Consider the following 12,642-nt stretch of genomic DNA (forward strand, 5'->3'; position numbering starts at 1 on the left):
TATATGTTCTGGAACAACATGGTGACAGAAGACAACATAAATACAGCTCTCTCTCAGCCTAGTCTCTCCTGAATACTGCAGACACCTCCACTGAAATAAGAAACACAATCCAAATTAAAATAACAATAACCAAAAAATCTGAAACGAAGATCTAACTTTAGATGGGCAAATCCCAATGCAAAATACAGGGAACAAGAAATACTAAGATAGTTTTTTCCCTCAGAAAATTATCAATCATGCAGTAATGCCCCTAATAACTTAGATAAAATACTAAATAATGAATTCAAAAGAATGACTATAAATATGGTCAAAAAATCCTGCTGTACTCATAGGTTAGCACCTTGCTCAGCCATCATCAGAGAAGCTTCTTCCTGTAACAGATGGGATCAAATACAGAGACCCACAGCCAGAAGTAGGCAAAGAGAAATAGACCTTGGAGCACTCAGCCCTAAATTGGATGTCTACATCAAATCTTCCCCTAAATCGTCTTCTTCATCACTGGTTAAGGAATCAATCTGGTACTGCCTTAGAAAGCTTCTTTCTACTCTCATGCTTTCAAAGTAGCAGAAGGTGCTATGTGCATGGAGTAAGTCATGTGACCCACAACAACAAACTAAACGGATAGAGTAGCAAACTTCCCCCAAAGACTTCTATCCTTGCGCATATATTACTGCGTGTCTTTCTAGACAAGTTGCTTTTTCAGGGAAGGGTGAATAATACAGAGATTCACACCAGGCTAAAATGCAGAGAAGAAATATCTGTGGAATGCTCAGCAACCAATACAACTTAAATATTACCATCCCTCTCTCCAAGGCCTAGGGAACATCATGAAAGATGGGTAAAAATGTTCTAAGGTCCAGAGATCAGGAAAGACTGCTTTAAAAAAAAAGTATTGGCTCCAGGCATGACTGCTCATTATACTCTTGAACACATGGTGGTTGTGGTTAACACATAAGACCTGCACAAGAAAAAGCCAGTCAACATTACAGCATGAATGCAGGGGCACAAAAGTCACCTTTGTAAGAGGAGCTATTAGCAGACAATGCCTGCTGGTGGAAGGGAAGTCAGTTTTCTCCAGAGGTAGATTAGCTCCTGATAGACTATGTTCCCAGTGAATGGCTCCACACTCGTGTGCATATGAGCAGCATTAACTGGATTCAGTGAGGGACAAAAAATTTAAAAGTACATGGAATTGGGAGGATGATGTACATGGATGCAGATATGGGGAGCCATAGGGGAGAGTAGGCTTGAATATTACCATAACATAAAGTACAAATATATGAAATTTTCAAACAATAAAATTTATTTTAAAAACTCAAGTTGAACAGAAATCATGTGAGATTGCCTTTATTAAACTTCACATTTTAATTCCAGCTAGGCATTCCAGAAAACATTTCACAACACTCAGAGGGGATAACCATAGGAAACAGAACAACTTACTCTGTAGTCATTAGGCATACAAATGGTCAATGAGGGAGAGAACTTAAATCACAACTGGTCCCCCTTACCAAGTAAATATTCTAGACAAGTATTGACAGTAGAAAGTATGTGATCAGGATAGGGTCACAAGGAGCAGGTACCTAAATCAATCTTTTTCATATGGAGTAGGAATTGGGATCACTTATTAGAAGGCTCGTGATTCTTTCAGATCAAGCTACATGTTTTCTATGTGTGACATTAATACTGATGAATCGCTTATGTTTAAAAAATCAATAGAAGAAAGAGTTAAAGGAGAACAGCACTCTACTGGTGACTATAGGAGATGTGTCCAATGGCTGAAGGGTTTATCTTCACTCTGCTGGCTTCTTTATGAGTTCTTCTGAGATATTTTCATTGCGACTGTCTTGAGCTCAGTGTATTCATAAATTCCATGCTCACCCCTAGAGAGGAAAGAAAATTGCATATAAAGATGATTGTACACTGAAAATAGTTTGGTACAAGTTTTTTTTTGCTTATCTGAGTAAGAACAATGTAAAATATTTACTGAATACAGTGTAGTTCATATAGTTGCTAGCTGATCATTAGCTTTATGGCCAAAAACAAATTTTCCAATGGAGAAAAATATTCTTAACCATGTCTTTTTATTTCAAATAATTATGTGCTTGGCTTATTTTCAGATAAGATATCTGCTGTTTACATTACTTTATTTGACTTTATATGACTAACTAGTACATAATTTAATCTGATTATATTTTATTGGAACAATAAATAAGGAGGAGTTCACATCGCATTGTACTGTGACTGAAGAGAAACAGAATAAACCACAAGCTTCACTTGAGCCTGCATTCACAATCTGCGTTGTCACAGAAGAGGTGAGCAGGTAGATGACCCAGATCCTCCTCCATTCAGGGTCCTGTTCTGAAGCTGTAGTTTTAACAGGAACTTTGTAATCTGGGCCAAACAACTTCTAATCATCATAGGTCAAATTTTTGTTTCTTTGGTTTTTTTATTTTGTTTTGTTTTATTTTGTTTTAGGAATACTTGTATTTCCTTTTAAGGAGGAACAGAAACCAAAGATTGGCTTGATTCAGGCTCTTCAGATTTTTAGATTATGCAATGTTAACAATACACTTAAAAGATTTCAAGTCAATCTCAAGTGATCAGAAGCTGAATTGAGTCATGTGTAGATGCCACAGTAATTATTTGAGTTCTACCTGAGGCCAATTTTGAAAGTTGTGATTTCTTTCCTTCTGGTGGAGGGTTTAATTTATAAGGACTACACTCAGTTGTGATCTCAATCATTTGAATAAGATCACACTGCATATATAATATAAGCCTATAATAATATAGGACTATTCCCAGGATCATGAAACCTATACAAACACAGGTTTGCTGGTTTCTGATACTTCTTCTCTACCTACTCTGCCCCAGATTCAGTTTTGTATATAGACAATGTCTTATTCTCCTAAGCAATCAATAATGTAGTATATTGGTAGTTTCTATGAATAATTTAAACTTTTGGAACTAGCTCTTAAAAATCTCAAAAGCATGCTTTTCAACATTAAATGGCTTGACCCAGCTGTCTAAAGTCCATTAAAATATAGTGTTTTAATAAGTAGTTCATATCAAAGAGGCAGACAACTTAGTCCATAATTTTGACCAAGTTGCTTTACACTGTATTTAGGGTTACTGGGACACTGGACGCTCACAGAATTCTATGTGTATTGTCACACTGAGGCTGATCTGAGTACCTTCCTCAGAAATTATATATATATATATATATATATATATATATATATATATATATAATGCAGACCTCAAGAACATCGACCTCCTTAAATTTCTTCTTAGCTAAGAAAAGTCTTTACATTATTGTCTCTGACTTTTAAGTCGTCTGCATACAAATCATCCTGTTGACTCATCATCAACTATTGATTCTGGTTGAGCAGATCTGAGTGATCTCAGGTAAGCCTGCACATAGCAGCTTTGCTTCTCATGACAGACCACCCAATGCATAAACAGTATGAGACTATGCTATATCTGCTTCACCCCAGGTGTCAAGAGATGAGCCTTAATGAAGATTCAGGGAAACACTTGCTAAGCTGATTTCATAAATACAATAAAGAAAATAAAAATTCATCTGAGTTCACTATTTGGGATTCTTTGAAAACCCTGTTTTCAAATTCATTCATTTGGCTTTTCTGCCTTTGAAAATAACTCATAACTCTTCAAAGGAGTCATTCTAGGCAATTGTCGCAGTAATTCTCTGGGGATATTTTGCAGCAAATGCTGTATTTAACAGATGCATTATAGTTATTAGATAGACTTCACCAGAAACATATCAGCTTGAGATAAGTCAGCTTTGAGTTATTCAAGACGTATATTCAAATATCTTGAGTGTTTCGATATTTATTTTCATTCATCTCAATGTTACCAGTTTACCATTTTTTCCTGCTTTCTGAAAATAGCTTCTATTTCCATATAACATAGGAAATCCTAAAAACAGGCAACAATTTATTTACCAAGGTACTGTACTTACCATGGCCCTGAATGGGTAGTAGGAGCTTAATTAAGTATAATCAATCTGCTGTTGCTTTTCTACACTTAGAAAATACTTCCAACATGTAAAAAACTATTTGTTGCTAAATATAGGTGGAGTTTACCCCCAGAGTAGTGAAAACAGAACAGTTTCCTGGGAGCGGCAATGCTTATCACAAAATATGTATGCATTGTAATATAAAGTTTAGCTTACAGTTCTCGCCCATTTCCAGACATCTTGAATCCACCAAAAGGACACTGGACAGCCAAAGCCAAATAGCAGTTCACCCTAAAACAGAGAAGAGGTGGCTACTGTAGATAATACTTAGTACATCCCATAATTTCTAAGCAGAAAGTTTAAAAGTTCAGAAATTTCCTTAAGAACTCCATTCCTTTGATCAAGTATGATCACTTAGATTAAAAGCGACACTATAATCTAGAATACAGAAACCGTCCATATATATTACCTAGAAATAAATGATACAATTCTGAGTATGAATTGGCGTGCATGCATGTGTGTACATGTGGTGCACATGCACATCCTGTTAGTTTGAATCATAACAGAGGGAAGAACAAATATGCCATAAAAGGAAGTGTCTGAGGCTAGGATTGAATTATGTTTTCTTAATGGCATATTTGTATGAAGCTTTGGGGTAATCTTGAAGTTTATACACTTAGTAACGTAAAAATCAGCTGTCTTCAGCAATTATTGTATGTGCCAATCCTTATTTCATTTGTTTTATTCATTGATAAATAGACAGTCTAAACAGAAGTGGTGGCAGCAATTGGGCCCATTTATCAGTCTGGTAACCAGTTTTTAGAAATATTTTGAAGATGTTTCTAACAAACACACAGTAAAAGGTATGACTATAACTAGAGAGGTCATAGTAGATCAAGGCAATGGGAGAGGGGGATTGGAGCGCAGTTCTGCAGGCTGTGAACAATTATTTTAATATGAGTGTAGAAAGAATAATGTTCTATATTTGATAGAGCTGCTATTAACCTTTGAAAGATGATTGATAAAAATACACAGGACACAGTCTTTAGCAAATGTAGAATATGAACATATATGAGTAAGTAATGCTGAATTTACTAGGACTTTTATCATAGAAAAATCTCTGTTGATCATCAGTTATACTAACTAGATGGGACTTTGATTAATTTCCTTTAAGAGAATTTGGTGGAAATGCCATGATAAGAAAAAAACAGGCTTTTAATGATGATTATATATTAAGATTTTACAGCATTTTTAACATGTTTCATTAAGGAAAAAAAACCTACATTAAGAGTAAACCCCAGAGATAGGGTGATTAATATGTCTGATTCTCAAACCGCTTCCCTCATTTGCTTGTTCACATAAATTTTTCATTCATCTAATTTATGTGCATGAGTGTGTATATATGAATGTGTGTATATATGAATGTGTGTGTGTGTTTAGGCGTTCATGGGGAAGATACATGGACGCCAGAGAAGAGATAAAGGTAAAGTGATCTTTTTTTCCTTTTTATCAGTTCCTCTACTATCTTTCTGGATCACCAATTTTGCTAAATTGCCTAGCCATTGAAGTCCAGATATTCTTCTGTCTCAGAGCACAGTGATAAACTTCCAAACACAGGCCACCATATCTTGCTTTTACTTGGAAGCTAAAATGAAACTCAGTTTCTTAGTCTTCAACACCAAGTACATTCCTTGCTAAGCCACCTCTCTAGTGCCATGTTGCATGTACTTACACTCTCAATGATACAAGCTTCATGCTTCTCTGAAATTCAGTGGATCAGAAGTGTTTCACTTTAAGGTTTTTTTCAGTCTATGGATTATTCACATTGACTGTACTGGTTGAAAATCCGTATTTGAAAATACAAAACTTTAAATCCCCCAGAATACTGGCTAAACTCACACTAAATAGACACAAGTGGAGAAGGATGATTTAGAGCATATAGCTCTCACTCTGCTATTTATTGACAAGTTTCCAAATCTCAGCAAGCTTTTATCACAGACAAGATTTGGGATGACAAAGAGTAGTTGTTAAGTAAGATAAAATGATGAGTGTAAGAAATACATTATGATTTTGAGTCAATAATTGGATGATGACTCTCACTTTGATAGGAGGAACAGGTATTTCAAGTGAACAAGAGGGTCAAGAACTGCCTCATTGTGTCCCTTAGGATGCTTTTCAGTTCTTAGTTTTCTTTAACTGGACTAGAGGAGAGAATGAACATAGCTTGTGCTGTTTCCAGGACGGAGGGAAGGGAGGCTTGAAGAGGAAAAAGTTGCTGAAGAAACAGTCCATAGAAAGGAGATGATGGACAAAGACTCAGTTTGAGAGGCACAGCCTAAGAATTTGTATTAAAGTTAAATTACAAAAATCAAAGAACAGGATAAGTCGAAAGCTATAGAAAGGGCTGGAGAAATGGTTCAGTGTTAACTGTCTTTGCTGTTCTTACAAGAACTTGAGCTGGGTCCCAGCACCCATATCCTATGGATTACAACAGTCTACAACTCCAGTTCCAAAAGGTCGTAACCCTCTTCTGGCTTCTGCATGAACCAGGCAACTCACAAGGTGCACAGTTATACATGCAAGCAGAATACACATGCACATACATTAATTTAAAAATAATTAAATAGCACCAAGTCTATGGATGTAGACCTGTGATCCCAGCCTCTCAGAAGCATTTTGCAGGAGGATGAGAAGTGGGCCACAGAGTGAGTTCAAGGCCAGACTGAGAAACTGAACTCTTATCTTGTATTAAACAGTATAAAACAGATTAGGATGGAGCTCACAAGTAGAGCATATGCTCAGCTAATGTAACACCTTCAGTTCAATTTCAAATATGGTAAGCGATAGTAATAGCAATAATGTCTAGTGCATATAAGGTACGAATATACATTGCCTAATATAGAGTTGGTTATAATAGAATTTTACTTTCATCTTCCTGTTTATATAGCAGAGTACCAAGTGCCCTAGCATTATCTAATAATACATATATTATATAAATCAAACAGCCATAAAATGATCAATATTCTACATAAGTAACTTGCAAAGCTTACTTCAGATGCACTTACCACACTACCCCGGCCTGCAGAGCAGAAGACACAGTGAGGGCCTTATCCAGGTCTTTTGTGAAGACTCCAGCTGCCAGGCCATAGGAGGTATTGTTCGCTCTCTTGATGACATCATCTATAGATTTAAACTTCATGATTTGTTGCACTGGTCCAAATATCTACACAAGAGTGACACAAACACAGGTTTACACTATACACACTGCATATGCTTTAAATACACTTCCTATGCTTTCCTAGAAGCCATTCTCCATGGACTAAGGTGTTGTCTCTCTCTTCAGACCTATGTGTAAGGATAAAATAGCCATTCCAGTGAACTTGGAAAGATGCTCTGATTTTGAGTTTCTTTCTTTTCTATGGAGCAGACAGCAGTCATCATGGCAGTGTTTATTCTTACATGATGTGACTGAGCTTCCCAAACTGTAAGGGCCGAACAACAAATCAGGAAATGCATGATTTCCTTGGAAGCCTAAGCCTAGTTTTCTTCAAGATACTGCACAAGACAAGAAGACAAACAAATCAATGCTTTGCTCTGAGTGTAACAAACAGACAATGATTGAGAACAATGTTTACGCCTTGAACACTGGTGTATCATCCATTTTATTATAGTTGGATACTTTTGTAATTATAAAAAATAGTTAAAATAACACAAAATTTTTACTGAGATTCTACTAGTCACCCAACTGTGTGTATGTGTATATATATATATACAGAGTTACCAAAAAGTATAAAAGAATTTATTGCTGGAAACTTAACTCCAGAACCTATACTAACCAAACCCTCTGGCAGTGGCTCGAGTTACAGGACAGGGAACAGAGGTCACAATTTGTCTAATCCAGGATAAGCCAGTATTTCATTTCTACTGGAATCTAGTTAGTAAAACACACACACAAATCAGTCTGTATCTCATCCCCCTCCAAGGTAAAAGGAAACACCTGGATTTTCACATGGATACAAAACTACTGTATTTTGGTAAGGTATTTATCAAAATTAAATAAAAGGCTTTTCTGAATGCTAGTCCAATTTCCTGGGAAATGTGGACATGGATTGTCAAAAACCCTCAAGCCTCAAATGGTTTTCTGGTTCCAAGTCAATTTGAGTGCCATGGGGCAGTTAGAAGCCACTCCCTGCAGGGTAGGGGCAGACACTAGGGCTCTAAGTTTTCCCATGACCCTCTAACTGGGAAGCATAGCAATGTGAACACTGTCAATGGGAAGCAGGTGGAGCAGGAAGACAGGGGTTTGCTCAGAGTTGCAGTAACTCAGCTGACTCAGTAAGGGCTCCAGGCTCCTATTCTGAAGCAGTAAATGAGATATTCCAGTGAGCATATTATAACAGCACAACAAATGTTTCCTTGAATGAAGATTATTTTCTGCTTTATTGTCCTTTGTAGAAATGTTAACCAAAATCTATAAAAGCAATAGGTCTGATCAAAGAAGAATTGACCGATAAGTGCAGAAATGCAAATGCAGTTGAGTATTAAATTGATGCAGGTGTCCTAAATGTTTTGGATGATCCACATACCTTTGATTTTTATTTCTTTTCTTTATTTCATCTCCCAGCAAAGCTGGATAGTCCCCCTTTCTCTTTATCTGTTTACATTATGGAGGTAAAGAAAATAACCTCTCAGATCCTCTGACATATCAGGGACATGTGTATAGATACATTGAATGTTGAAATTTTGAATGAGTGTTTTTGAGTCACTGTATCTTCCTATTTTATTGTAGCACATGACATTTTCATTGTTCAAGGCAAGTGCTCATATCTCTGCATGTATTTAAAAGACCTCATACTTGTGAAAAATATTAGCTACCATTTTGATCACAAACTAGTTCCTCTTAATTATATGTTGAATATCTTAGCAGCATCTTTATTGATGCTATCTAGACTGTGCTCCCCAAGACTCATCCTCATCTTACCTTACATAGCCAGTTCACTCTGTTTCTCTTGGTTGACTTCTTTATGTGGACAATATAGATAATTCAGTAGATGCTGTTCTGTGCCTGGCATATGTAGAGCAATATGTCCACATTTGTTCCTATTTTTACAATGGACAGGGTCATTTCCCATTGCTTTAAGGCTGTAAATTAAGCACCTACAAAAGCTGCTGTGGACTTTGTTCTGGGTTTGATATTAACTATTTGTAGCCCATTGCACTCCTCACTAATTAATCTTCATCACAAATTACTTTAGACTTTATCATCAAGCATTTCAGGGTAAAGCTACTCAAGGAGCTGAGGGCTTTAAGGGAACATACAGGTTATGCACAGAAGAACATGACAAGCCCAGAAATAGAAACAGTAGGACCATTACCTCCTCTTTGGCAATGCGCATCTCATCGGTAACATTGGAGAACACTGTGGGTTGAACAAAGAAGCCTTTGTTCCCCCAGCGTCCACCACCACACTCCAGTTTGGCTCCTTCTTTCTTCCCACTCTCAATGAGATCAAGTATTTTATTATGTTGTTCCTTGTCAATCTAGTTGAAAGAAATCACAAGAAAAAGAGTGACAATAACGATAACATATTGCAAATGAAGACTTCAAACTGCCAGAATATTCATAAGAAATGCAGTGTTTCAGAAGAGGTGACAGATACTCATCTAATTCTTAAGTATGTTTTTTTTCCCCATGAATTAGGAGGGAAACCTTAAAAATGTTTACGTTTAGTGTAGTTAGGTAAGCATATAAATTCGGTGACATGAGAATATAAGAAGGTTTCATACAACTGCTGTTTATTCACTTTGGAAGAAAAACATGCCAATGATTGAACACATTTGTCTGAAATCTTAATCCTGAGTGAAATAGAAGAGTGAAGTGAGAAAGAGGACTTTGACCCAGTTTCTGTGGGTATACAACTTGAGAAGCAGATGCTCTTGACTGGAGAACACCACGAATCTTCAGAGATAGAATCTGTGTATTCCTAAAACATGCATCTCTTTTCACATCCTGATGGTACTATACCAGACTTATTAGTTCAGCTCAATGATTGTATCCCAGTTTCCAACAAGCCCTGCTTATCACCTTCATGTTTCAAAAGACGAATTATGTCTGAGTATGTGGTCAATTACCATAGACATGAAATGTTTTAAGTACTAATTTGTAAGAAGATTTTTCTCTGGGCAACCAGTTCACAAATAATGATGTGCAGACTTATTTGGGCCGCAAATGCTACCAGAGTTAGGCTCTCCCTACTGGACAGCTCAGGCTTCAGATAGCTCCCACCACGTGTCCTCCTTATGCACGATCCCCTGTGTGCATTTTTCAGACAACCAGCTTCCTCTCCCCCATGTGTGGTGGGCTTCCTCTGGATGCCCTCCTTGCGGTGCTGCCACACTAGGTAGCTGCCTTGACACTCACTCTGGCTTCTACTGCTGTTCAACTGCCACACATTCCCAGATCACAACTACATGCTAGCAGTTACAGCTGTCCTTGGTTTGTCTCTGAGCTGTCTGTTCTCCTCTCAGATGTGCTGGCTACACAGCTACACAGGGGCATCCAGCCCCACACCCCACTGTCTTCACTATCACATTTGGAAGTTGTTATAGGTGGTAACTAGTTTACGAGAGAGGGTGAGAGAGAAAGAGAGAGAGAGAGAGAGAGAGAGAGAGAGAGAGAGAGAGAGAGAGAGAGGGAGAGAGACTTCCCACATTAAAAAATGGGAAACTATGCTGGAGAGAGTTAGGTCTATGTATGATTCCACAATGGATGGTTTAAAATGGAACAATTAATTAACTTAGCTGGGATTTATGCAATGTCAATTCTAAACATTATCCATTTGGTAATTCTTGCTTTAGCCCTAAAAAGTTGGTTGATGTGATTGCCAAGACACAGGCCTTAGAAAGAGTTGCTAGAGAAAACTGCCATTTTGACTGTTAACTTAGACGTCTTTAAAAAGACTAAGACAAAGATAGAGCAATTTAAAGGAGAATCAACCTCACCATTACATTATAAAATTAGAGAGGAACAACAGCCTAAGGTTATCAACCCACCTTAATTTATCCAGTCACCTTATAGGAACAGATGCCAAATGTCAGGTATTCCCATGTCTATGTAAGAGCTAACCAGATTCCTATGGCAATGTTAGAATTGGGTAGATTTAAGGAAGCTATGGTCTCATACTGTATACAGTGCAAAGCTGATGTTAAATTCATGGTCAAGTAGTAAGATAATTGTCCCACAAGACAGGAAAACTTGACTACCATAGTATTGGAACCTGGAACTCAATTGCAGTGAAGGTCCTGATGGAAAGATGAGGCTTGGATCATTGAACAATGAAGTAGGGCTAAAGGTATTGAAATTTCCCAAGACCAACTTCTTGGAGAGGGTGGTTATGCTATATACAAGACAGTCTCTAAGATGACCATACCCTTCCCCTATACTGTGCAGCAAGCAGTTTTGAATGCTTGGGATAAAATTAAAGAAGTCAGAAAGCGAACTGAGTAATTTACTAAAGTTATACAAGGCCCTTCTTTCTATGTTTAATTCCAGCCATGGCTCCTAGAATGTTTCTAGATAGAAAGAAAAAAAGATGGCCAAGACAAAACAGATTGATCTTTGCTGTTAGATTCTTTAAACCACCAGATCAAGATAACATTAGCTACCAATGAGCATGAACAAGAAGTTAATCTTACTTAACCAAAATGAGATCAAAAATGATTAGTTTTACATCCAAAACACTTGCCTTTCTAATGTTTACTCACCTGAGGACCTTGATTTATTCCTGCATTCAGAGGATCTCCAAGAACGTATTTCTTAGCCCTCTCAACACTCCTTTTCACAAACTCATCGTAAATTGACTCCTCAACAAAAAGCCTGGATGCTGCTATACAAATCTGTCCCTGGTGGAAGAACACTCCTTGGTGTGCAAACTCAACAGCATTGTCCACTGCAAAGGAAACATTCATGGGAGAGAAAGAACTATTTCTAAAGGTTACACACACACACACACAAACACACTCTCATGCCATATTTTCCAGATGCAATATGGTGATAGGAAAAATTGATGAATAATCTGATGAGACATAGAGTCAACGCATTATACTGCACGGAAGCCACGAAACAATAGACCTCTTGATCCTTTATTTACCATGGAAATAATAACAACAAGGGAACTCTGACAAGATGGTGCCTGTTATGACTTCTGAAGAATGTACATTTGATTAGACGATAAAATACCATTGTAAATAATTTTACAACTACTTCCATTTTATAATTCTTTAGTCAATTGTTTTTCTTTTAGGTGTCAGCTTTTAACTAATAGGAGAAAACTGAATTATCTATTGCCTTTAGTAATTTCAAATATTACTGAACACTTTTCTCAATAAAAAAGTTGTCTTTCTAAAAGTGACATTCAAACAACTAAATCTCAGTACATAAGAGCAATTCACCCTTCCACACTTACTCCAGAGAAAATACTTCTAAAACTTAACTAAAGCCTTAATCACACAAGCAAAGTAAACTCATAGTTTAGATGGTTCAATGTGCCTAGAGTTTTATATTAGAATATCTTTAATTTTATACAAAAAGATGTGGATTTTTTGAGGTGTGTGTACATATGCTCTAATTTTATAAATGAGAACTACTCAGTTCATGATTGGAGAACC

At 36.9% G+C, this 12,642-nt stretch overlaps 1 protein-coding gene across 1 annotated transcript in view; it reads right to left on the reverse strand.

Annotated features, from left to right (window-relative positions):
* Nucleotides 1-1,280: 1,280 nt before the first annotated feature.
* Nucleotides 1,281-12,642, reverse strand: part of LOC142850306 (aldehyde dehydrogenase, cytosolic 1-like) — a 34,875-nt gene continuing 23,513 nt past the window's right edge. The window contains exons 9-13 of the mRNA XM_075973664.1: nt 11,740-11,924; nt 9,352-9,516; nt 7,042-7,199; nt 4,193-4,267; nt 1,281-1,880 (exon numbers count right to left, since the gene is read on the reverse strand). Of these exons, the coding sequence (XP_075829779.1) occupies nt 1,808-1,880; nt 4,193-4,267; nt 7,042-7,199; nt 9,352-9,516; nt 11,740-11,924 (656 nt within the window). The 3' untranslated portion in view covers nt 1,281-1,807. The remainder of the gene's footprint in view (nt 1,881-4,192; nt 4,268-7,041; nt 7,200-9,351; nt 9,517-11,739; nt 11,925-12,642) is intronic.

This window comes from Microtus pennsylvanicus, chromosome 5 (assembly GCF_037038515.1).
Source record: "Microtus pennsylvanicus isolate mMicPen1 chromosome 5, mMicPen1.hap1, whole genome shotgun sequence".
Lineage (NCBI taxonomy): Eukaryota > Metazoa > Chordata > Mammalia > Rodentia > Cricetidae > Microtus > Microtus pennsylvanicus.